General features: G+C 40.6%; 1 protein-coding gene across 3 annotated transcripts in view; it reads left to right on the forward strand.

The window, feature by feature from the left end:
• Positions 1-26279, forward strand: part of DIAPH3 (diaphanous related formin 3) — a 573382-nt gene that overhangs the window by 76076 nt on the left and 471027 nt on the right. For all 3 annotated transcript variants that reach the window (XM_037022985.2, XM_073212547.1, XM_037022986.2), the window contains one exon: positions 3774-3941. In XM_037022985.2, coding sequence (XP_036878880.2) covers positions 3774-3941 — 168 coding nt within the window. The remainder of the gene's footprint in view (positions 1-3773; positions 3942-26279) is intronic.

Raw genomic sequence — 26279 nt, forward strand, 5'->3', positions numbered from 1 at the left:
TCTCCACCTGGCTTATTTCACTGAGCATAATACCCTCAAGCTCCATCCATATTGTTGCAAATGGTAGGACTTGTTTTCTTCTCATGGCTGAATAGTATTCCATTGAGTATATGTACCACATCTTTATCCATTCATCTACTGATATTTCAGCTTCTTGCTGTTAAGTACTATGCTGGCTGTGGGTTTGTTGTATATGGCCTTTAGTATGTTGAGGTACTTACCCTCTATACCCATTTTGTTGAGAATTTTTATCATGAATGGATGTTGAATTTTGTCAAATGCATGTTCAACATCTGTGGATATCATGTGGTTTTTGTCCTTCTTTTTGTTGATGTGGTGGATGATGTTGATGGGTTTTTGAATATTGTACCTTCCTTGCATCCTTGGAATAAACTTGACCATGATGGATGATCTTTTTGATGTATTTTTGAATGTGGTTTGCTAATATTTTGTTGATGATTTTTGCATCTATGTTCATCAGGGACATTGATCTGTAATTTTCCTTTTTATGGTGTCTTTGCCTGGTTTGGGTATTAGTGATGCTGGCTTCATAGAATGAGTTTGGAAGTATTCTCTCTTCTATTTTTTGGAAAACTTTAAGGAGGATGGGTGTTAGGTCTTTACTAAGTGTTTGATGAAATTCAGTGGTGAAGCCATCTGGTTCAGGAGTTTTGTTCTTAGGTAATTTTTTTATTGCCAGTTCAATTTCGTTGCTGGTAATTGGTCTGTTCAGATTTTCTGTTTCTTCTTGGGTCAATCTTAGAAGGTTGTATTTTTCTAGAAAGTTGTCCATTTCTGTTAGGTTGTGCAGCTTATTAGCATATAATTTTTCATAGTGCTCTCTAATAACTCTTTGTATTTCTGTGGTGTCCATAGTGATTTTTCCTTCCTCATTTCTGATTCTGTTTATGTATGTAGACTCTCTTTTTTTCTTGATTAGTCTGGTTAGGGGTTTGTCTATTTTGTTTATTTTCTCAATGAACCAGCTCCTTCTTTCATTGATTCTTCCTATTGTTTTATTCTTCTCCATTTTATTTATTTCTGCTCTGATCTTTATTGTATCTCTCCTTCTACTGACTTTGGGCCTCATTTGTTCTTCTTTTTCTAGTTTCATTAACTGTGAGTTTACACTGTTCTTATGGCAATATTCTTCTTTCCTGAGGTAGACCTGTATTGCAATATACTTTCCTCTTAGCACGGCCTTGGTTGTGTCCCACAGATTTTTGTGGTGTTTATTGTTTTCATGTGTCTTCGTACATTGCTTGATCTCTGTTTTTATTAGGTTATTGATATATTGATTATTTAGGAGCATTTTGTGAAGCCTCCATGTGTTTCGGGGCTTTTTTGTTTTCTTTGCATTTTTTATTTCTAGTTGTATACCTTTATGGGCTGAGAAGCTAGCTGGTACAATTTCAATCTTTCTGAAATTTACCGAGGCTCTTTTTGTGGCCTAGTATATGATCTGTTTTTGAAAATGTTCCATGTGCGCTTGAGAAGAATGTGTATCCTGCTCCTTTTGGGTGGCATGTTCTGTAAATGTCTGTTAGGTCCATCTGTTCTAATGTGTTGTTCAGTGCCTCTCTTGATCTGTCCTTTGGAGTGAGTGGTGTGTTAAAGTCTCCTAAATTGAGTGCATTACATTGTATGCTCCCCTTTAATTCTGTTAGTATTTGTTTCACATATGTAGGTGCTCCTGTATTGGGTGCATATATATTTATAATGGTTGTATCCTCTTTTTGGACTGACCCCTTTATCAGTATGTAATGTCCTTCTTTATCTCTTGTGACTTTCTTTGATTTAAAGTCTATTTTGTCTGATACAAGTACTGTAACACCTGCTTTTTTCTCCCTATTAGTTGCATGAAATATCTTTTTCCATCCCTTCACTTTTAGTCTGTGTATGTCTTTGTGTTTGAAGTGAGTCTCTTGTAGGCAGCATATAGATGGGTCTTGTTTTTTATCCATTCAGTTACACTCTGTCTTTTGATTGGTGTATTTAGGGTGATTATTGATAGGTATGTACTTACTGCCATTGCAGGCTTTAGGATTTTAGTTCCCAAAGGTTCAAGGGTAACTTCCTTACTATCTTAACTGTCTAGCTTAACTCACTTAGTATGCTATTACAAACACTATCTAAAGGGTGTTTTTTCTTTTTTCCTCCTTTTTCTTCCCTCTCCATTCTTTATATATTAGGTATCATATTCTGTACTTCTGTCACAGCGTTCTTTTCTGTTGTTCTTTCATGATTATATATATTTGCTATATTTTCATATTATATGATTTGGGAAGGAAGTTTCTGTCTCACCTCTCACATCAACATTTTTAATCATGACTACTTTCTAAATCCCACTGGAAGCTGTCCTGTTTTTGGTACTTTAACATTTAGGTCATGTTAGACCATTTGGTACATAGTATCTTTCCTAGGTATTATCTTCACAGTGAATTTATAGATCTATTTTTAAAGATAATCATTATTACTTTCACGTCTCATTATTTTAAGAAATCCTATTTAGTGAAGTGAGTAATCAATACTATGATTACTGTCCTCTTAAACTGAGAATTTTAAGTGTCATATTTCTTAAATGGACTATATACTTGCTCTGTACAGTAGAGCATTCTGTGATGATAGAAATATTATATATGTACTTTGAGAAATAGGAAAGCTGCTAGCACATGTGGCCCTTAAGCACTTGATGTGTGTGTGGCTACTACAACTAAGGAACTGAACATTTAACCTAATTTGCATTTATATAACCACACTTGGCTAGTGGTTACTATAATGAGTAGTACAGGTCTATATATTATATATGTATATATGTACTAATGTGGGTGTATATATATATGTATGTATATATATAAAAACAGTAGTTTTTAATAATATTCACAGCTGAACAATTCCTGAAATCATTGTACTTTTTAAGTACACTTCTATTCTTAATACCTACTTTAAGACTTTTTTCCTTTTTGATTATTACCACTTCAAACATTGTATGAATATGGGTTCTCTGTGAAGTACAGAACTTGTAAAAATTCAAGTAGTTTTTAATGAATGATTGGTTAGCTTTGTAAACTAATACCTATACATTTAAAAATATCAGCAAAGTATTTGAGGATCTGGTTGTAGAAGAAACAAATTAAACAAAATCCAACTTTATTTCCTTAGACACCCTACTCTATAGTTGCTCATGAATTCAAATTCAGATCAACCTGATATAAAGAGAAGTTTTGTATTTTTCAGGTTAACAGACTATGGAGATAGAGATAGAATTTATTCTTAAAATTCCTAAATCATGTGCCGCCAACCCCCCCCCCCCCATACACCCCCCTCCCACACCCACTCACGCTGTTGGTCTCTCACAGAGTATAGTATGCACAATGAAAAGGGAAGTGGTTAAAGAGGCTGGGAGTCAGGACACTGGATTCTGGTTTGATTGCCAACCACTAAATTAGCTCAGTTATCTTTGTAAAACTGCTTATTAGTTTGCTAATCTGTAAACCAAAGATCACCTGTTATTAGAATCTCAATTTTATAATTTTAAGATTAGGAGAAATCTTGTGGTTATGTGATTTTCTGCCTTTCGATAGGATGTTTACTGAAACTTTTCATTTATTTTGTATATACTTTAAACAAGTTTAAAGATTCTAGGGCTGAGTGCTTCCTGATGAAATCACAGTGACAGTGTTGTTGACCCTGTTTGGTTTTTCACTTTTGGTATTAGTTAAATGTTGGAGAAGGAAATGCTTACATATGTAGTCTTCTATCTTTCTCTGTAGCTGGACAAATTTGCCAGCATAAGAATTCCAGGGAGCAAGAAAGAGAGACCTCCAGTTTCCAACCTGAAGACTGCATTTGTGAGCAATGATTGCTTTTCAGAGATGATGGAAAGCATTTTGAAGCCACCGTCAGAGAGTGAAGTCTTAGAACTTTTTGAAAAGATGATGGTAAGAATTTTTGATTCTTCATTAAACATTTGAAGTAAAATCCTTGGCTTTTTTTCTTTTCTTTTTTAAAATTTTTCCCTCTCTCCCCCACCCTTGCCCTCTAGTAATTGCTAGTCCCTTCTTGGAGTCTCTGAGTGTGCTGCTATTTTGTTCCTTCAGTTTTGCTTTGTTGTTATACTCCACAAATGAGGGAAATCATTTGGCATTTGTCTTTCTCCACCTGGCTTATTTCACTGAGCATAATATCCTCCAGCTCCATCCATGTTGTTGCAAATGGTAAGATTTGTTTCTTTCTTATGGCTGAATAGTATTCCATTGTGTATATGTACCACATCTTCTTTATCCATTCATCTACTGATGGACACTTAGGTTGCTTCCATATCTTGGCTATCATAAATAGTGCTGCAATAAACATAGGGGTGCATATGTCTTTTTGAATCTGAGAACCTGTATTCTTTGAATAAATTCCTATAGTGGAATTCCCAGGTCAAATGGTATTTCTACTTTTAGTTTTTTGAGGAAACTCCATATTGCTTTCCACAAAGGTTGAACTAGCTTACATTCCCACCAGCAGTGTAGGAGGGTTCCCCTTCCTCCACATCCTTGCCAGCATTTGTTGTTCTTGTTCTTTTCAATGCTGGTCATCCTAACTGGTGTGAGGTGATATATCATTGTGCTTTTGATTTGCATTTCTCTGGTAATTAGTGATGTGGAGCATCTTTTCATGTGCTTGGTTGGCCATCTGAATTTCTTCCTTGGAGAATTGTCTCTTCATATCCTCTGCCCATTTTTTAATCGGGTTATTTTCTATTTGATTATTGAGGCATGTGAGTTCTTTATGTATTTTGGATGTTAACCCCTTGTTGGATATGTCATTTACAAATATAGTCTCTCATTCTGTAGGATGCCTTTTTGTTCTGCTTATGGTTTCCTTTGCTGTATAGAGCTTTTTAGCTTGATGTAGTCCCATGTGTTCATTTTTGAAAAGCCTTAGCTTTTGCTAATGTTAATGGAACACTAAATATGTTTGGAACTTGTGTTCCATAGGGTGATTTCTGATGTCATTTAAAATGGAACTTTGGGCATAGAGAACTTTAGGATTACAAAGACAAGAACCTGAAGAAAAATGTTGCATTTTAAAAAATATGCAGAATAAAGGAAACCATATACACTAAATTTTGTCTCATAGATTAAGTGATATGTCTGGATTTCTTTGCATTCAGAATGGTGGTAACAATGTTCTGCTGTATATTTCATTGTTACATGTGTTTTTTTTTTTTTTTTTTTTTTTACTTCTTTGATTCCTTTCTTACTTCTCAGGATAACCAAATTTATATAGTCCTGTAACAGTCATCTCTGTAGACCTGAACACTCATTTTGGGGCAGAGGCACATAGCATTGTTTGGCCTTCTTCAGTTAGTTCAAAATAATAATAGTTCAGGTTCAGCTCTTGGCTTTTAAGCTGGCTGAACTCATTTGACCAAAAACTCATGTATGTTAAGTATATTCAAGCCATATACCACAAAATTAATGCTAATTCCATCCAGATAGATTATTTACATATATAGTTCTACCCTCAAGCTGCTTCTCTCTTAGGGTTCAAAACAAAAATTCGAAAGATTAAATGTGTGAGAAATGACAGAAGGTGGTATTTAATGATTAAGTTCTTTGTAAGTTTGGAGTAGGAAGAATTACTTTTTGAGATACCTCATTAGTATCAGGGGAAACCAAACAGAAAGGATATTATAGTAGCTTAGGGATATAGTATATATGTAGTAGCTTAGGGAAATTTAGTAGAGAGGATGGACTTAGAAGAATGTCTTAAGTTAGGTTTTGAGTAAGCAGAAGGAAAGAGCATTATTATTTTGAGATGTGGAACAGAAGCAAAGACAGAGAGAGCCAGGGTACTAATAGCTCACAGCAGAACCTGGGAGATGTTGGAAAAATTTGGGGCAGAATATGAAAGGATTTTATATTCCATTTTGAGTAGTTGGATATTATTTCAGTCATTATCTATTTTGTGTACTCTTTCACCTATTGGTTTTGATAGCCTTATTTAGTTTCTAGGGAAATTCTTGCATTTGCCTGTTTACTTTAGAGTGTAAGATGTGCTTGAAGTTTGAGAACGTTAAGAGCTGGTCTTTTCATTGTTCAGCTGGAATCATCAAAATATTTGCCATTATTACTGCCTTATTCTATTCATCAACAAAGTATTTGTGTCTTGTATCACACATGGAGTGTCAATAAGAAAGAATGCCTAGTTTGTGTCTTCATGGGATTTTGAATTAGTCTTTGTGATTTTAAACTTCTCATCACTAAGCATATGTTTTATTTGCAGGCACCCTTGGCTTGGGAGATTCCTACCTGTTACATCAGCTCTTGATGAAGTGTTGACTTTGGTTTCAATTAACCATACATGTATAACTCCTTATTAACTCTTTGTAACTATGGTTGATATCATTTCAGCCCAAAATGAAGAAAACTTGTAACCTTTTTTTGCTAGCCCTTGCCTCTATTAAGGTTGTTTAAAAGTAGTTCTCTTCAATATTGCCTTTAGATAGTCATGTGCTCTCTCCGCCCCTTCACCCATGTATTATATGTGGAACCACCCTTCTAAGTTATCTGAGATTCTGGAAAGGTACTTTTGTGGTTCACTTATGACTTTCTTGTTAAGAAAAATATTTTCTTTTTGATCAGAATTGCTGGTGTCATGTGAGTAATAAGTATAGCTCTTGATGTTAGATGTTTACCAGGACACATTTTATCACCACAAGCTATTAAAAGTACAACTATCTAGAAAGTATTGATACTTATTGATACTTTATGATATTCTGATCTTAACAGTATCACTTTAGAAGTATTTTTCTGTTACTCTTAGCCAGGAGAAGGGTAAGATTATCAATTTTAATATGTACAGGGCAGATGGATATTGACATTTTGAAGTGTTTACAGAATACATATTTAATAACTGGGCCAGATCACTTGTTAAATCTTAAATAGGTTTCTCTGTTGGCAGAAGATCTTTTGCAATCAAACTCCACTCAGCAGAAGTAAAATGAAATTTGTTGCTTTCTCAGAGCTGTCCAATTTGCTAATGAGTGAGTGACTTTGTCATAGCTAAGGTCTTTAAAAAAAAGAGGAGTAGGTTCTTTCCTTTGCTTTCTGATTCCTTGATCATAACACAGTAATCTGTAGGGAATTTTTAGTTATACTACTTTTTCAGGGCTTTTTCCCTCCCAGTTGTCTTTTGGTGAAAGTGGATTTTATACCTGAAAGCTCAGTTGATTTCTTTGTGGATTTAGATATTTGAAGTGTTGCGTGAATTTGTATACACAACTTTGATTTTTGAAAGTCAGACTTCAAAACGTGTTGATAGTTCTGAGGCTGCAGAAAATAGATTAGTGATATTTATCAGGCTTTTCAGTGTACAATATTTTTGACAAATTTAAAACTGTTTCTATGTTTTGTGGAGGATGGTTCATTTAGTTTGGGTTTGATTTTTGGCTTGCATACCTACCTTGTATTTCTATTAACAAGAATTATTTCGAGGAAGCAGCATTCAATCTGCCATTTTAAGCTTTGGTATTTTCACCTACACAGGCTTCATACCATTTAAAATTTGCATCTAGATTTCTTTGTTTTACCGTTGTACAACTTTTTAAATCTTATTTAACATTATCAGAGGTATTTCAATAATTTTTCCATGAAGTAAAAACTTTGAAGAACCTCTTTTCCCTCCTCCAGACAGTCCCTCTGAAAGATTGTACTAACTGATTATTTAATGAATATGAAGTATACTGTAATATTTTAACATTTCTACTCAATGGACTTTTATTTAGGAAATTAATTTACTTGGTCTCTGGGTAATAGTGTTTTAAAAATGTGCTTTTTAAAAATCAGTGATGAATTTTTAGTTATACTACTTTTTCAGGGCTATTTTCCTCCCAGTTGTCTTTTGGTAAAAGTGGATTTTTTACCTGAAAGCCCAGTTGATTTCTTTGTGGATTTAGATATGTGAAGTGGTTGCATGAATTTGCATACACAACTCTGATTTTTGAAAGTCAGATTTCAGTGCTTGGACTTGAACTGACTGTTCATAGGTATTACTGGTTTTTTGAATGAGTTGAACATGGTAGGAACAAACTGAAAGGGGCTGTTTATTCCAGCCATTGCCTCTTCAAATCAGCCTCCTTGGTGTTAATCTTTCTTGCCTCTGGATGCAAATGCCAGGCAGGTATCAGAGCTTTCTGTTTACTTTAAGATAATAAAAACCCTGGTTTATTATAAATAACTTAATTTTCAAAGAAAGCTGCTCCCTTTCTCCCTTTCAGGCCAGGTCCCCTTAGTCTTCGGTAGAGGTTGTGGTTGAGGATTGAGGTTGGTGTCTGCAGTTTCTCCACCTGACTTCTATCCTCTCTAGACTGAATCTGTCTCCTCCAATATTGGGTTGGAGGTGAGGCAAGGCAAAGCAAGAATATGCTTCTGGCCTAAGGTATTTATAATCTGGCGTTTGTGTCCTGGTGTGTTGTATTAGTTTCCTATTGCTGCTGTAAAAGATTACCAGATTCAGTGGCTTAAAACACACCAACATATTGTCTCATAGCTCTGTAGGTCAGAAGTCCACATTGGCTCACCTCGTTTCTCTAGGTTTCACAAGGCTGAAATCTGTGTCAGGGGGCTGGGCTGTCATTGGAGGCTTTGGGAAGAGTCCCCTTCAGCGTAGAATCTAGTGCCTTGCCGTTAGAGGCCTGAAGTCTCGGTTTCCTGCTGACTCTCATCAGAGGGTTGCTTTACTCTCCAGAGGCCTCTTTTGTATCCTTGGGCCCCTACATCTCAGATGCATCAAATCCATCTCATTCTTAGGATCTCTCTGACTTCTTCTGTGGCATCTCTTACTTCCATCTGGAGAAAGTGCTTTGCTTTTCAGTGCTCATGTATTAGATTGGGCTCATCCAGATAATGTAAAATAATCTTCGTGTTTTAAAGTTTGTAACCTGCAAAGTCCATTTTGACATTTAATATATATAATTTGTTTACAGGATTCAGGAATTGAGGCATGGACATCTTTGGGGCACCATTTTGCCAGCCAGAGGTGTAGGAGATTACAATGCCAATTCCTTGCTCCTGTGGTATTTTTATGGTTCCCTTTCCCCCAGTCTCAGCTGCAACTCTCTTGTCACTGGTGATGTCTCTCTTGTCTGGCCTTCTGCCCCAGTCTTGCATGAGCCCATTCCTCTGCTCTGGTCAGCATTGGGTTCAGTGTCTCTTAGGTGGCCCAGGCCTGCTTCTTGCCTGGGATCCACATCCTGCTCATGGGAAGCTAATGCATTCTTGGCCCCTGGCTCCGGTCCTTCACCTTATTCCCTTCAGAGCCTCTTCTCTGCAAGGAGTAGTTTATTCCAGCTAGCTTTTAATTTTTATTGTTGTTTTGGTCCAGATGTTTACCCTTTTAACTGTAAGTGGTTTTTTAATCATCAGATCCTATTTGCACTATGTAGCACTGCTGACTACTCCTTCTTGTTTGCATATTTTTATTTCTCTGGGAATCATGACACTCCTTTCCCTTATTTTCCTCTTCTCTGGCCAATTCTTGCTAGTTTACTTTCCAGGTTTTCTCTTCTCTCTGTCATTTTATTTCCTCTATGTTGACTCTAGCCCTCTTGTCTTTTTCTTTATCCACTTTGGTTGCCTACACACTGCTCCTGAGGGATTAGAGCCCTTTCATGTTGGAGAATATCCTCTCTGTTCTGGTACCTTGTCTTTAACAGAAGAGCAGCTGTAACTAACTAACTCTGGAAGATGCCAAACCTCAACAAAACAGAAACTAAACTCATCATTAAAAAAAATTTTTTCCCCAGCTTTATTGAGATACAACTGACATATAACATAGTGTAAGCTTATGGTATACAATATGATTTGATAGATGTATATATTACAAAATGATTACCATAATAAGGTTTGTTAACACATTCATCATCTCACATAGTTACCATTCTTTTTTCTTCCTGCAGTTAGAACTTTTAAGATTTACTTTAGCAATTTTCCAGTATATAGTACAGTATTAATTAGAGTCACCATGCCTTACCTTAGATCAGGAGAACTTACTCGTCTTGCAACTGTAAATTTGTATACTTTGACCACCTTTACCCATTTCTCCCACCCCTAACCTCTAGCAATCACCAGTCTACTCTGTTTCTATGAGCTTGGCATTTTTAGCTTCCACATAAAAGTGATACCATGCAGTATTTGTCTTTTTCTGGCTGACTTAGCATAATACCCTAAGGGTCCATCCATATTGTCACAAATGGCAGAATTTCCTTTGTACAGCTGAATAATATTCCATATTGCATGTGTGTGTGTGTGTGTGTGTGTGTGTGTGCACATATACATAATAGTTTCTGTATTCATTCATTCCTCAGTAGACACACTTAGGTTGTTTCCATGTCTTGGCTATTGTAAGCAATGCTGCATTGAATATGGGGGTACAGATATTTCTTTGGGATACTAGTTTAATTTTCTTTGGATGTATACCCAGAAGTGGAATTCTATGGAAATTCTATATTTTAGTTTTTTGAGGAACCTCCATACAATTTTCCACTGTGGCTGTAGCAATTTACATCCTTGCTTTTTTCTTTATATCCTCATCAACACTTGATATCTCTCTTTGATCAGTCATTCTAACAGGTGTGAGGTGGTATCTCACTGGTTTTGATTTTCATTTCCCTGATGATCAGTGGTGTGGAGCACCTTCAGTTGTACCTGTGGGCCATTTGTTTACTCTCTTTGGAAAAATGTTTATTTAATTCTGCCCCTGCTTGAGATGATAAACCGGCTGGATGATGCTGTGCGGCCATCATCTAGTGGGAAGGCATATCAAAATAATAAGGATAAATTCCGTGAGGGACTTATAAGCAGCTCTGAGAGGCAAGCTTAAGGAGTGACTAAGTCTGGCAGAGTTTGTGAAGATGTCAAAGAAGAGTGATGTTTGGGTTTAGTGCTTGTGATATGTTGTTTTTCTCTTGCTGTTCCTCAAATTCTCTCTTTGTCTATGACTTCTTAGTTTAATTGCAATGTGTCTCAGTGTAGCCCATTTTGGCTCAGCCTGTTTGGAACCCTTTGGGTCTTTTGAATCTGGATGTCCATTTCTCACCCCAGGTTTGTGAAGTTTACAGCCATTATTGCTTTACACTTTCCCTTCTTTCTCTTCTTCTGGGATTTCTATAATGAATATATTGTTCTCTTGTTGGTGTCCCATAAGCATTGTTCCATTTTTTTCTTTTTTGCTCCTCTGACTGGTTAATTTCAAATGACCCATCTTCAAATACACTGATTCTGTCTTTTGCTTGGTGAAAGGTGCTGTTGAAACATGCTATTGAATTCTTCAGTTTGGTTGTATTCTGTTCTAGGATTTGTTTTTTGGTTTTGCTTTCATTTGTTTTTTTAACAGTTTTGATTTTTTTGAACTCTATGTTCATAGTGCTTTCCGAGTTTCGTTTAGTTTTGCATCTGTGTATTTTGGGGGAGCTTTTTAAAGAGGATTATTCTGAATTCCTTGTCAGCTAATAGAACTCCATTTCTTTAGAGTTAGTTACTGGAACTTTATCGGTTTCCTTTAGTGGTGTCATGTTTACTTGGTCCTTCCTGCTACTTGTATCCCTGAATTTGGTATCTGTTCATGTGAGGGAGTGGTCTCTACCTCCACACTTCCCAGGTTCACTTCAGCAGGGAGTGAGCTTCACTGTGCTTTCTGTCCTAGCCTATTGGGCATGATGTCCTTGGGTAGGAATATATGAGATACTCTGCTGGGTCCGTCTTTACTTGTAGTGAGCCCCAAAAACATTCCCCCATGAGCACTGGGGCCAAGGTTCTGATGAGGCTGGCCCTTGGGGGTTTTTATTATGATTTCAGGATTTAGTTCAGCAAGAAACCATCAGGGAACTTTGAGAACAAGATTTATGACTCCCGGGTCCTGGAGCATAGGTGGCACACCAGAGGGCTGCACAGCAAGGTTGTGGGGAGAGATGGAGGGAGCATACACCTAAAGTTCCTCCAACTTCAGGGCTCACCCTCTGGGAATGGAGACAGCTTTCCCCCAGTGACTCCCTTGAGGGGAGATTCAAACAGTACTCCCAGGAAGCATTCTCCAAAGTTGCTGGGGAAGCTGGATGTCTATCTTGGGCTTTCTTTTCTATACTGGAGAAACAGTAAAACCCAGGGGGCCCAGCAGTGCGGCGCTTTGCTTTGCTAGTCTGGGTGATGGGTGATGGGGTGGCGATGAAACTGCACCTCTTGCCCTCCTAATGCTATCCTCACTGGTGTCTGTGGTCCGGGGCCATGCTCAGCTTCATTCGCCATTTCTGGGCTTTTCACAATGTTATCTGTGGATACTTGCTAGTTGGCCTTTTGGATGGGGACTGACATCAGGAATGCCATCTTCTTGATGTCACCTCTCCATTATATTCCTTAAAAAAAAAATCAAGACAAAACTCCTGCTTCTTTCTTAATTCCCTCTTGGAGAGGCCCACATTGAATCTGGGAGTCATTCTTGATTCCATTCAGGTGCTGGTCACATCTGTTCACTTCTGTGTCCTCCTTAGGTCCTGATTTTGTCCCTCCCCTTATTCAAGCTTTCATTACCTCTTACTGGGGTCATCGCACTGCCTTTTACGTTCACCTGCCCATGTCTCTGCTAGAGAACTCTTTAAAATCCACACCTTAAATCGTCCTCAAAACATCATTCTTCTTTGGCGTCTTCCCATGCTCTGTGAGTCCTACGCTTTAAGCCCACCTCCCAGAGCTGCTTGTGTGTATTTTTATCCTCATGTATTTTTATCCTTGTTATTTTGATATGCCTCCTCACTAGATGAGAGCCACACAGCATCATCCAGCCGGTTTATCATCCCAAACAATTGCCTGTTGAATTAAGTGCATCTTCTAAGTTTTAAGGTTAGATTTAGATTTAAGTGCAAAATCTAACTTTGAAGATTTCTAAGATACATTTTTCACCTCAAATTCTATGTTTAGGTGGAAATGAAATTTAATTGCCAATTTGCCCCTTCACACTAAAACATTCAAATAATGAATAAGAGAGATTTCATGTATTCGTATCTTTTTTGTTTTCTCACTTCCATTCTGAGAATACAAGCTATGCAAGGAAGGTCATCTATCAGGATGTCATCGTTAACAGGTGTTAAATGAGAGTCAATGATGACAAAATGATTCTGACAAATTATTTAAATTCTGGACTTCCTGTTATCACTTATAAGTGTGGAAGAAATGGTCTAATCAAATTGCCCAAAGTATTAAGTATGAATGAATTGTGGTGTGCTCATCTTGGTAAGATATTTATCAGCCTTTATCCTAATGTAGGAGAATGGACATTTATAAAGTGGCATCGTCATTATCTCTTTAAGCATGTGCTTCAAGTGTTTATTGGCATTAAGAGCTTAGATGACCTACTGTTAAATACATATTGGCTTTTAGTGTGAGGAGACATAGATAATACTAAAGATATTCATGATTTGGGTTTTGAAACAATTTTCAGGGTATGTAGAAAGTTGAATCTATTTTTGTTCAATGATGTTATTTTTAATGGTGTTTCAAGTATACAAAACAAACACTATCTCAGGTAGAATTTAATTTAAGTACCTTGTGTACCCTGTTTAATCCCATTCTTTCTTCCTAAATTCCCAAAAGGGAACAATATTCTGAAGTTGATTGGTGTGGATAAAATCAGAGTTCCTGTGGCCAGGATTCTTACCTGTCCCTGATTGACTAGCTCACTGCACACCTGTGGGCAATACATGGCTGTTGACTCTATAAAGAGCTCCACCCAGTGCTCTGGGCACGACACTGTGGCAGAGCTGCAAGGCTGTAGGAGAGCAGAGCAGAGGCTGGAGTGGTGGCAGCACTGAGGACAGAGGCGCAGAAGACATCTGTGCGGGATGACTGTGCAGAGTCCCTTGAGGACAGCTGTGCAGGACAACTGTGCAGAGAGGCCCAGAGGACACGGCTGTGTGGGACAGCTGTGCAGGCAGAGAGGCCCGGAGGACAGCTGTGCAGACAGATGGGTCCAGAGGGAGAGACTGGCTTGCTGCATGCAGACTCCCTCTGAGTGAATGGGAATTTAGTGACTGACCTGCCACCAGGAAATAAAGTTGGGTATAACCCTTTCACTCCAAGAATGTTTTGCTGTTGATTTATCTGGTCACACTGAATGCTTAGCAAACTTGCCTGGGGCTGAAACCCATTGGCAAGACAATTGACTTCATTCTTTTACATTAAAAGAAAATTTTTTCAGTGTAATAATGCAAATGTACAAAAACTTTTTTCTTAATCAATTGATTGTAAGTTGCTGACTCATTGCCCCATAATCCCCTAATACTTGAGAGTCCCTACAAATAACAACATCCTCCTACATAACCACAGTGTAACCACCAAAATCAGAAAGTTAACACTGATCAATTCCTACCAACTAATCCTCAGACCCTGTTCAGGATTTACTAGTATTACCAATAATGTTCTTCATAGTAGAAGAATCTAGTTTAGAATCATATTGCATTCACTTTTCATGTTTTTTTTCAGTCTGAAATAGGTCTTCAGTCTTTCTTTGTATTTAGGAATTTGACACTTTTGATGGTTCCACCTGGTTAATTTGTAGACTGTCCCTGACTTCGCATTAGTATTATAAGACTATGTAAGATTTGCAAGTCTGTTGGATATAAACAGGTTACTTCATAGCTTAAAAAAATTAATGTTTTTATGATCATAAGTGAAGTTGAACATCTTTTTATGCATTTATTGGTCTTTTGGTTTATTCTTCTGTGAATTTCTTCATATTTTTGCTCACTTTATTGCTAGGGTTTTTGTCTTTTTCATAATTCATGGGACTTGTCACATATCTTGATAAATGCTCATGTCATTTTATGAGTTGATAAGTATCTTGTCTTTTTACTTTCTTTTGGGTGTGGAGGGATTAAAGTACAGAACTGTAAAATTCAGTGTGATCAGATTTAGCCATCTTATGAATATTTTTTGCTTTTTGTATATTATTTAAGAAATCCTTCTCTATCCTGTCATCATAAATCTGTTCTTCTATGTTTCTAAAATTGTTGGAATTATATATCCTTGTCTATGAGATACGGATTCATTTTTTTCCCCTACTTGTAGTTTATACAGCAGCATTTATTTAGAAGTCATTCTTAAGATCTGTAATGCCTCCACAGTTATACATGAAGTTTCTGTACATGGGTTTGTTTCTGAGGTTTAATTTTTTTTTTGACCAGTGGCCTGTTTGTCTAGCTCTGCATTTAAATCTCTTGTCTTAATTACTATGGCTCTATAGTGAGCCTTGATATCTAAGACTCCTTTCCCTTCTTCAATATCCTCTTGCTTATTCTTGGCCCTTTGAATTTTTATATTAATTTTATAATCTGTTAAATTCAATTGTAAACCCTATTGGGATCTTGATTGGAACTGTAGTGAATTTATTGATTTAGGCTGAATGGATGCCTTAGCAATATTAAATTTCACATTTGTGAACACTGTAATATTATATCTGTTTATTTATGAATGTGGATTTTCTATTCCTGAACAGTAAAAATTTTTCCCTAGAGGTCCTGTTGGATTCTCCCAGAGGAGGACGCCGCCCCAAATCACTCACGAAAGACGTCTCTTGATGCAACAAGCAAGAGGAATTTATTCAGGAACCAGCTAGCTGGGGTCCAAGTTAGCCCGACGCAGCGGGTCTCAACGAGGACCCCGAACAGTCAAAGCCAGAGGTTTTTATAGCATAGCATTTTCAAAAAGACAGTATTTTCTTACACAGTGTTTTAGCAAGATAAGCTTGGTATGCATGACTATCCGACCAAGGTTAGCAGTCTGAAGGCCGCAGCTGCCCACCACCTGGTGTTCATGATTAACTGATTTGAGGTTAGCTAACTGAAGGTCACTACATTTAACACTGGCTGACTAATTTGTTTTTTCAAGATTCTAATAATTTTCCTTCTCCTAGGCTAGAGGGTGGTGTTTAACCCTTTAAGATGGCTGTACTTATGCACTTATGCTAACTTTTGATTTTTCAGATCCTACATTTCCCCACTTCTCTTCAGGGGCATTCCAATCATGGAATGTTTGTGTCTCCTTGTGGGGTGAGTGAATGATATTGTTGCCTCAACATCAGCACATGAACAGCACTCACTCTTTCTCTAACAAAAGTTATCAGCCGATTTAGTATGCAGGGTCTTAAAGTGAGGAGCAACACAAGGATGAGTAGGGGCCCAGCCAGAGTGGATATCAGGGTTGTAAACCACGGGGACCTAGTGAACCAAGATTCAAATAGCCCTTGGCTGGCTTCTCGTTCTTTCTTTCTCTGGTCTAGCCTTTCCCTAAGCTTTGACATTGAATCTCTTACTATTCTGGAATGGTCTGCATAAAAGCAGCATTCTTCTTTTAAAGCTGCACACAGTTCTCCTTCTTTTAGGAACAGCAGATCCAGCCCTCGTCTATTCTGCAAGACTACCTCAGAGAGGGAAGTCAGAGATTATTCAAGTTTTGTAATGGATTGCTCTAGTCCTTAGGTCCTCATCAATAGCTGTCCTTAGCCCGTCATAATGTTGGTTCCCTTGGACAATAGTGGCTGCCCCCGTTCCCACTCCGGCTGCAACACCTATCCCTAACAATACAGCTAAGGTCAGCGAGACCAGCTCTCTTCTATATCTACGCCTAGGTTCAAATTCAGCTACGAATGAGAGATCATCATGATACATCAACCTGGGCACCAGCTGGACCATGATACAGAAATCATGGGAGGAGTTGAAGGCAGTAGAGACACATGGGGTCACTCCAGTGTTACAAGCCCACCATCCCTTGGGAGGAGGGACTAGATACTCGTGTTCACCTGAGGAGGTTACAGCTATGGTTTCATTACACAAAGCTTTATGGGAGGGGGGAACTGTACCTAAACATCTTCCTCTTCCAGTTACTTCAGTCAGGGTTAGTTTCCTATGGCTCCCCCAGCTACAGATCTCGTGACGGGTTGTCCTGTTAAAACTGCCCAACAATCCTAATCCTTCATAATAAGGCGGCCCAGAAGAGAAGCACAACCAACAAGATTCAGTAGTTTTAGGATTGGTGGTGTTCAGAACTCGGAAAGCCCCTTTAATGAGGTTAAGGAGGCGTTGCCCGGTGCTAGAAAAGGGGGTTACTGAATCAAGAGTGAGGACGGGGACAGCAGGAGTAATGACAGGGTCTACTGGTTGAATTAGGGTTTGCTTCAGGGCTGGAGTTGGAAGGCGTGGTTGATCTTGTAAAACAATATTTGGTCCTACTGGGATGGCCGGAAGGGTCTTGATTTTAAGTCTGATAGTTAAGAGTCCACTTGGGTAAGGGCCGACCCAGGCGAAACGGCCCATATCAAGCTGAAAACCCCAAGTTATTCCAGTCACCCAGGACTTTTCATTTTTGGCCTGTTCTTGGTTAAATTGCACGCACACTTGGGGTACCCTGTTGTCAGGGTCTCTGAAAGTGAATTTAACTAAATCTCGATTCCCGACTGCCCACTTCCGAGGCCCATCATTAGAGGTTACACAACTCCAGCTTTTGCAGTAAACACTTTCTAAGCCCCCACAGGTTTTCCAGTTATTTCTTAGATTGCCAGGGCAGGCCCAGAACCCTTGTGCTCGTCCTTGAGCAGTGTTAACGAGTGCCCGTTTTTGTAGGGTATGGTAATTGTGTTCCCTCCCTTGCATAAGCCCAAAAAGCTCCCTGAGGTCAAAGTACAAATCTGGCCACCACGTGTTTAGAGGGGCAGTGTGTGCAGTTTCATTAAGGGTTTTACCAGTCTGTCCATCTGTCAGGATCCATGTCTGCCTATAGGGCTGATGGGGGTTGGGGTTCTGGAGGGATGGAAGTGGCAGAAACATCAGAATCTCTAGCAACATGGTTCTTTCTATATAGACAGAGTTTAAGGGGGTTATCAGTCCGAGCTACTCGCCAGTCCGGGTCCGGTGGGGGTGCCTTCTTCAGATGTGAAGCGTGTATCCAGGAAGAGACACCATCTACTTTCATGGCTGTGGGAGTAGTCAGGAGGACGATAAAAGGTCCCTTCCACTGCGGCTCGAGGTTTCCCGTCTGGTGTCTTCTCACGTAGACAGGGTCTCCCACCTGGAACTGGTGAGGTACTGAGAGGTCTCCTGGCCGATAGGCTTCCTTAATGGAGGCCCACACCTCTTTCTGCACGGCTTCCAAGGCTCGTAACTTTTCAAGCAGAAACTTATTAGTTGTACCTTCGGGGAATGTATGAAGATGAGCTGATTGGAGCGGGGCCGGGACACCAAACATTATTTCAAAAGGCGTTAGTCCAAAGCGGCCGGGAGTGTTCCTGACCCTAAACAGGGCGAAGGGAAGGAGGACTAACCAATCACATAAGCCAGTCTCTATGGACAATTTAGTCAAGGTCTCTTTTAGAGTTCTGTTCATCCTTTCTACCTGTCCTGAGCTCTGGGGCCTGTATGCACAATGCAATTTCCAATCTGTCCCCAGGATCTTGGCCAATCCCTGACTTACCTGGGCAATGAAGGCAGGTCCATTATCGGAACCGATTACCTTGGGGATTCCGAACCTTGGAAATATTTCTTCAAGTATCCTTTTAGACACCGTCTGAGCTGTCTCAGTTTTGGTGGGGAATGCCTCTGTCCATCCTGAAAATGTGTCTAGGAAAACTAGAAGGTATTTATATCCATACTTAGCAGGCTTAATTTCAGTGAAGTCAACTTCCCAATAGGTTCCTGGGCGATCTCCTCGAAGTCTCTTCCCGGATATTGCTTGATTTTTACTCACGTTCACTAATTGGCAGGGAACACAATTTCTTACAACCTCGTCAGCCAATTTTCCTAATCTAATAACATGATAAGGGGAGTCCCGAACCAAGGTCTTTAGGTTTTTTGCTCCCAGATGTGTCAATTGATGTAATTGCCTTAAGTTTTTTTCTGCCTCTCTCTGGGGCAGAACAACTTTCCCTTTTTCAGACTTATATATCTTGTGGGGCGAGGAATTTTTGAACCCTAATTTGTTTATACAAGCAAGATCTTCAGGTGTATACTGGAAGCTCTTAATGTGGGTGGCTTCCGGATACACTTGGAGAGGTAGAATGTTCATTCCCTGAGCCGCTTGCTTTGCGGTTTGGTCCGCCCTCCAGTTTCCTCGAGCTATTGGAGAATCATCTTTCTGATGTCCAGGGCAATGTATTATCGCTACTTCCTTAGGCCTATGGATGGCGTCTAACAAATCTAAAATTTCTTGTTTGTTTTTAACATCTCTCCCGGCAGAAGTTAACAGTCCTCTCTGTCTATAAATAGCCCCGTGTATGTGAGCGGTGGCAAAAGCGTATCGGCTGTCAGTGTAGATGTTACGTCTCTTACCTTCTGCCATCCTTAGAGCCTGAGTCAGGGCGATGAGTTCTGCTCGCTGTGCAGAAGTGCCCATTGGGAGTCCGCTGGCCCACATGATCCGGTCATCATCCACTACTGCAGCTCCAGCCATTCTTTTACCATCCATGATGTAACTGCTCCCGTCTGTATACCAAGTCAGGAGTCCCGGTCCTCCTAAGGGCTGATCTTGTAAGTCCCGGCGGGTCCCTGTCTCCTCGGCCAGGATTTCCTGGCAGGTATGAAGCACTTCCTTCCCTGAATCGGGGAGCAGAGTGGCCGGGTTTAGGATGGCAGGGGGGGCAAACTCCACACGATCACGATTCAGGAGTAAGGTTTGGTAGTGAGTCATTCTGGCATTCGACATCCATCTCTCTGGTGGTTGTCGGATTACACTCTCTAATGCATGTGGAGCAACCACAGTGAGTTTTTGTCCCAGTGTCAGTTTGTCAGAATCTTTAACCAAGAGGGCCACGGCCGCCACTACTCTCAAACAGGCAGGCCATCCGCTACTCACTGGGTCCAATTTTTTTGACAAGTAGGCGACAGGTCTCTTCCAAGGTCCCCATTGTTGGGTCAACACTCCTCGAGCCACTCCGCTTCATTCATCCACAAAAAGGACGAATGGCTTAGTCACATCTGGCAAGGCCAGAGCGGGTGCCGACAGGAGGGCCTTTTTGATATCATCAAAGGCCTGCTGTTGTTCAGGTCCCCAAACAAACGGGACCGCCCCTTTGGTTAAGGGATACAGAGGGGCGGCTAAGGTGGCATATCCGGGTATCCATAGTCTACAAAACCCTGCCGTCCCCAGAAACTCGCGAACTTGGCGCAAAGTAGTAGGAACCGGGATCTGCGTCACAGTCTGCTTTCGGGCTTCAGTTAGCCACCTTTCCCCCTCTCTCAGGGAATATCCCAAATAAGTCACTTGTTGTTGGCAGATCTGTGCTTTTTTGGTAGATGCCCTATATCCCAATTTAGCAAGTTCAGTCAAAAGGGCTCCAGTGGCCTCTTGGCAAGCTTCCTGAGTAGGGGCTGCTATCAGTAAGTCATCAACATATTGTAACAAAGTTACCTGTGGGTTGGAGGCTTGGTAAAAAGCCAAGTCCTGATGCAAAGCCTCGTCGAAGAGGGTAGGTGAATTCTTGAATCCTTGTGGCAAGTGAGTCCAGGTCAATTGTCCAGTAGTTCCTGTGGAGGGGTCTTTCCATTCAAAAGCAAACAGCGGTTGGCTACTCTGGTGCAGGCGCAAACAAAAGAAGGCATCTTTTAAATTTAAGACTGTGTACCAGGTGTTTTCTGGGGCCAGAAGAGCTTAACAGGTTATAAGGGTTCGGCACAGTGGGATGAATGTCCTGTATCCTCTTATTAACTTCTCTTAAATCTTGCACTGGTCGATAATCTCCTGTTCCTGCTTTCTTTACAGGCAGCAAGGGAGTGTTCCATGGGGATTTACATTTTACTAATATCCCCTGCTCTATGAGCCTCTGGATATGGGGCCTAATTCTATCTCTGGCTTCTTTACTCATTGGATATTGTCTCACAGTCACTGGTAAAGCTGAGGCTTTCAATTCTATGACCACCGGGGACTGGTTTACGGCAAGCCCCATACCCGCTGTCTCCGCCCAGGCCCCTGGAAACTGGTTGAGCCACCTCTGACTAACTAGGGAGGGTTCAGGTTCCTTAAAAAGGCGGTACTCGTCCTCCAATCTTATGGACAGAATAATTAGGCCCAAAGGTTTTTTCTCTCGATCTGTCACTCGGGCATCTTCAGCCTGAAAGGATATTTGGGCCCCGACTTTGGTCAGGATGTCTCTTCCTAACAGGGGTGTGGGGCATTCCGGTATGACAAGGAATGAGTGGTTTACTTGTCCCACTCCTAAGTCCACTGTTCTTTGGGTAGTCCATGCATATTGTTTCTGGCCCGTGGCCCCGAACACCCAAGACTTTTTGCCAGAAAGAGGGCCTCTAGCTTGGGTCAGTACAGAATGTTGAGCACCGGTATCCACCAGAAACTCAACGGGTTGCCCCTCCACCTTCAGGGTTACCCTAGGCTCGGGGAGGGGCTCCAAGCCCCGTCTTCCGTAATCCTCATCCTCCAGCAGAGACGCTTTCTTCGGAGGTCCCCGCGGTGGCTTCTTAGGGCTTTCTTTCACCCAATGCCCCTTTCCTTTGCAGTATGCACATTGATCTTTATCCAAAGGAGGCCGGTTGCCCAGGGGCCCTGCCTTACTAGTTCTACCACTAGAGGGCGGGCGTCCCTTATTTTCTACTACTGCGGCCAAGATCTTTGTTAAATTTCTCTCATGCTTCCTGTCCCTCTTTTCCTCTTTACTTTCTCTTTCCTTTTCCTTCCTTAGTTCCTTCTCTTCCTCAGTCTCTCTCTTATGATAAACTTTCTCAGCTTCTTTCACTAAATCCCTCAGTGACAAATCCTGTAAGCCTTCTAGTCTCTGAAGCTTTTTCTTAATATCAGGTGCTGATTGCCCGATAAAGGCAAGAGCCACTGAAGCACTGTGCTCCTCAGAAGTGGGGTCAAAAGGAGTATACCGCCTGAAAGCTTCTATCAAGCGTTCTAAGAACACTGTGGGTACCTCAGCGGCTCCCTGACTAACCTCTCTTACCTTGGCCAAATTGGTGGGGCGCCTTGCGGCTCCACGAAGACCTGCCACCAGAGCCTGGCGATAGATGGTTAGTCGCTCCCTACCTTCTGGAGAATTAAAGTCCCAATTGGGTCTGGTCAGCGGGAACCCCCTCTCTATGTCATGAGGGAGTTGCGATGGTCGTCCGTCAGTTCCAGGCACGTTTCTCCGTGCCTCCAGAAGGATCCTTTCTCTTTCTTCCGTGGTGAAGAGTACCGGTAAGAGCTGCTGACAATCATCCCAAGTGGGTTGGTGAGAGAACATCAGGGACTCTATCAGTCCCATTAGTCTCTGCGGTTCCTCTGAAAAAGGAGGGTGGTTAGCTTTCCAATTGTATAAATCTGCAGAGGAGAATGGCCAATATTGCAAACGTTGGAAGGGCGGCTCCCCCTCTTCCCCAAGGATGGGAACTCCATAAGACTGGAGAGGAAAAATACCCGGTGGGTCCAGGGTGGCCCCTCGGTGGCGCCGAGTTCCCTGGGCAGGTCCCGGAGCCGGCCCTACTGTCTCGGTATCAGGGACTGAGGGGGCCGGGGGTGCCGGGGGTGCCGGTGCCGGCAGTGCTGGTGCCGGGGGTGCCGTAGGGGCAGGAGGATAAGGAGGGGGATCATCAACCATAAGCAAATCTTGAGTGTCAGGGTAAACTTTAATAGTTTCTTTTCCCTTGCTCTGGGGTTGGGTCTGGGCAGCTAAAACTTGAGGGCCTGTTTTCTTCTGCACCCAGGGCTTCACCCAGGGCGGTGGATTTTCTACCAACTCTTGCCAGACCACAATATAGGGTTGCTGATCCGGGTGTCCTTGAGGCGAATCCTGGAAGACAATGGCTTTTACTGCTAATAAAGTGGGGAGATCAAAAGTCCCCTCCGAGAGCCACCCAACATTGAAGGTGGGCCATTCGGAGGTACAGAAAGTCTGCCATGGTCCCTTTTTTACTTCTACTGACAAGTTATGCGCTCCTGCTCTGACTTCCGTCCAATAATCTAACGTCAGGCTAAGGGGGGTCGTCACTGTCTGTCCCATTGTCAGTAAAACAATAATCAGGCACGTAAAAGACACAGAGAACAAAGACACACACACATTAGACACACAGCGGCCGCTTTTTGTTTTTCTCAGATTTTCAAACAGAAACCGAAAGTAATCAGAGGGTTGATATTCCCGGCGCCCAAAAATCAACCCTATCTCATCAGGTTTCACTTTGCCGGAAAAACAGACGAGAGGCCACCAGGCGTCCCTGGCCCTCCACTCTCCCCGAGGCGTCCCCCGGGGTTGCAGCCTGCGGTGTTCCAAGTACGTCTACCGACCGCAGTCTCGACCCCTTTACGGGATCGGGATGACTGCCAGACAGAGGGTACCCTTTCAGAATTCCGACCCCTTTATGGGATCGGGACAACTGCCAGACAGAGGGTACCCTTTCAGAATTCCGACCGGTCTCACTGAAAAACAGAAAACAGAACACAGACAACTCAAGACAACCCAAGAATGGCTTCAGGAGTGAAGCGGGGTGAGCGCACTATCCTGGACGAGCCCCCAAAATGTTGGATTCTCCCAGAGGAGGACGCCGCCCCAAATCACTCACGAAGGACGTCTCTTGATGCAACAAGCAAGAGGAATTTATTCAGGAACCAGCTAGCTGGGGTCCAAGTTAGCTCGATGCAGCGGGTCTCAACGAGGACCCCGAACAGTCAAAGCCAGAGGTTTTTATAGCATAGCATTTTCAAAAAGACAGTATTTTCTTACACAGTGTTTTAGCAAGATAAGCTTGGTATGCATGACTATCCGACCAAGGTTAGCAGTCTGAAGGCCGCAGCTGCCCACCACCTGGTGTTCATGATTAACTGATTTGAGGTTAGCTAACTGAAGGTCACTACATTTAACACTGGCTGACTAATTTGTTTTTTCAAGATTCTAATAATTTTCCTTCTCCTAGGCTAGAGGGTGGTGTTTAACCCTTTAAGATGGCTGTACTTATGCACTTACGCTAACTTTTGATTTTTCAGATCCTACAGTCCTATACATCTTTTATTAGATTTATTCCTTGGTTTATTCTAATATGTAACCAGGATGTGCAAAATTTTTTTTTACTTAGTGTATTATTAATTTTTGTTAATGGATTTTGGAATCCAGTGACATCTCATTAGTTTTTATTTGTAGATTCCCTCGTAGTGTTTTGTGTGTAGAATCAGAATATCTGTGAATAACTGTTTTGTTTTCCTATTTTTACTCCTTTTTAAACATTTTTTATTTTTACTGCACTAAGTAGAATTCTACAAGGCTAAAATTGTCTTCTTGACTATTGTGAATATTTTTTTTCAGATCTCAGATTTTACTCCAAATATAATAAACTCTGAATTAGGGGAACTGAGAAGCTGGCCCTTCCTTAAAATTTCTGTGTATGCACCCAGTATCTGCCCCATCCTTCAAAAAAGTCACCTGCCTTCAAAATCAGATTCCATGATGCCTTTTCTGATAACCACAGTAAAGAGTATGTTCTTTTTCTCTGTTCCTAAATTATTTAGTAAAGGAACAGAGAAAATCATCTTTCCTTTTAGTTACTTGCATTAAGTTGGTGAGCCCCTCTCTACACTAGCCTTCCAGTACGATAGATGCTTGGCCCTGCTTATTTTTATCTTTTAAAGTGAGTGTATCCTCCACTACTGATCAAATGAATGTCTATGTCTGATACATTTCTGTTTTCTTTTATTTGCTGATTCATTAGATCAGTTTTCTCATCTGTTTATAAAAAACATATTTTATTGGACTATTGAGTATTCAACTTATTTGTCTTTGTCCTCTTAGTGCTTTGTCAGTGCATAGTGCACGTGTCATCTGGTCAGTTGATCTCTTCCTTTCACATTGGCAAACACCATGTTTAAGCAATCAGATGAGACAAATTTAGTACACATAGAGTTAACTATTGAGATGTCTTTCTCTTAGTTTTACAGTCAATTCAGTCATCTTGGAAACCTAGGGTCCAGAGGAAGAAAGAAGAGCTCAACTGAAAGAATAAAGTCAAATATGACCATATACATTTGTACTCTGTGGTACAGTTGGTGGTAGGAGGACTCATGTGGCTAACTGTATTCCATCTTGCCACTCTTTGGGAACATCCTAAGGACAATTTTCCTGTTTCTTTTTCTTTTTCCTCTTTAAATCTCTGTGGTAAGGATTTATGTATAGCTATTTCTTCAGTCAGGCAAATGAATGCCTATTGTGTTGAATGTGTAAGTGACAGCTAAGGGTCACCAGGAGCCTGAATGAAAAGTAAAATCAGCAAAGGCTCCTTTGTGTTAATTCCCTAGATGTTTATTGACTGCTATAGATTCCTATCAGCAGTTAGTTTATTTCAAGTATTAACATTCTTTACAAGTCCACTTTTCTGTATCATAGCATTTTTTATTTCTTACAAACAAAAAATGTCTATTTAGGGTTGGCCAGATAAAATGAGAGAGGTTCTGTTGGGAATGCTTTGTTCTGACCTGTTAGTCACCACCCTTTTCCCTATCCTTTAGGTAGAAGTTGAAAAACTCAGGGAAATGTCATTTAAAATCATCTGAATAATGATCCGTATATGAGGAAGAGGAGGAGGAAAGAGTAATGAAGGTGTAAGACGATTGTCAAGTTGGTTGATTGGTTGTGTTTGTTGGGGGATAATGTTGTCAGTGCTGACTTGTTCTAGATCCAAATAAATGAGAAAATAAAGGATTTAGGAGCATTGGATTTTTCCTTGCAGGGGTTAGTTGAACCAATAAAATGGATAGAGATGGGAATTTCTAAACGGATCGATGTTATGATGTTTAACTGTGCTTTGCATCACCAGTTAGGAAGTGTGCAGGTGTGTCCTTGTCGAACTGAGAAGGCTTTTTCTCAGTGTTATTTTTGTCTCTAGAAAACTTGGCTTTTGTGTCTTAAGTCTGAGCATTTTATCCTTTCTGCAGTTTGTGAAGAAATGGCCATTCATTGAGAAAAGTTGAGAAGCAAATAAAAGTCCTTTTTCTCAGTGCCTGTGTTTTTACTTGCAGGATTATACAATTGTTGTCTGTAATTGTAGGTGCTTATGCATACGCTTGAACAGTTCTCACAAGATTACATTCCAAAATAAAGGTGGTACAGCTCCCTGCATATTCATTTCCTTTGTCTATTCTGCTAAAATTTATAGTACATGAAAATAGTGCCAGTTAAATTTCATGGTGTTTGTTCTTTCATATGGACTTTTAGGATAAACAGAAATTTGGTTTCAAATTGAGATACTCTGCACTTTTTCTGTAAGATCTAGT

The sequence above is a fragment of the Manis javanica genome, chromosome 9 (genome assembly GCF_040802235.1).
Source record: "Manis javanica isolate MJ-LG chromosome 9, MJ_LKY, whole genome shotgun sequence".
NCBI classification, from domain to species: Eukaryota; Metazoa; Chordata; class Mammalia; order Pholidota; family Manidae; genus Manis; species Manis javanica.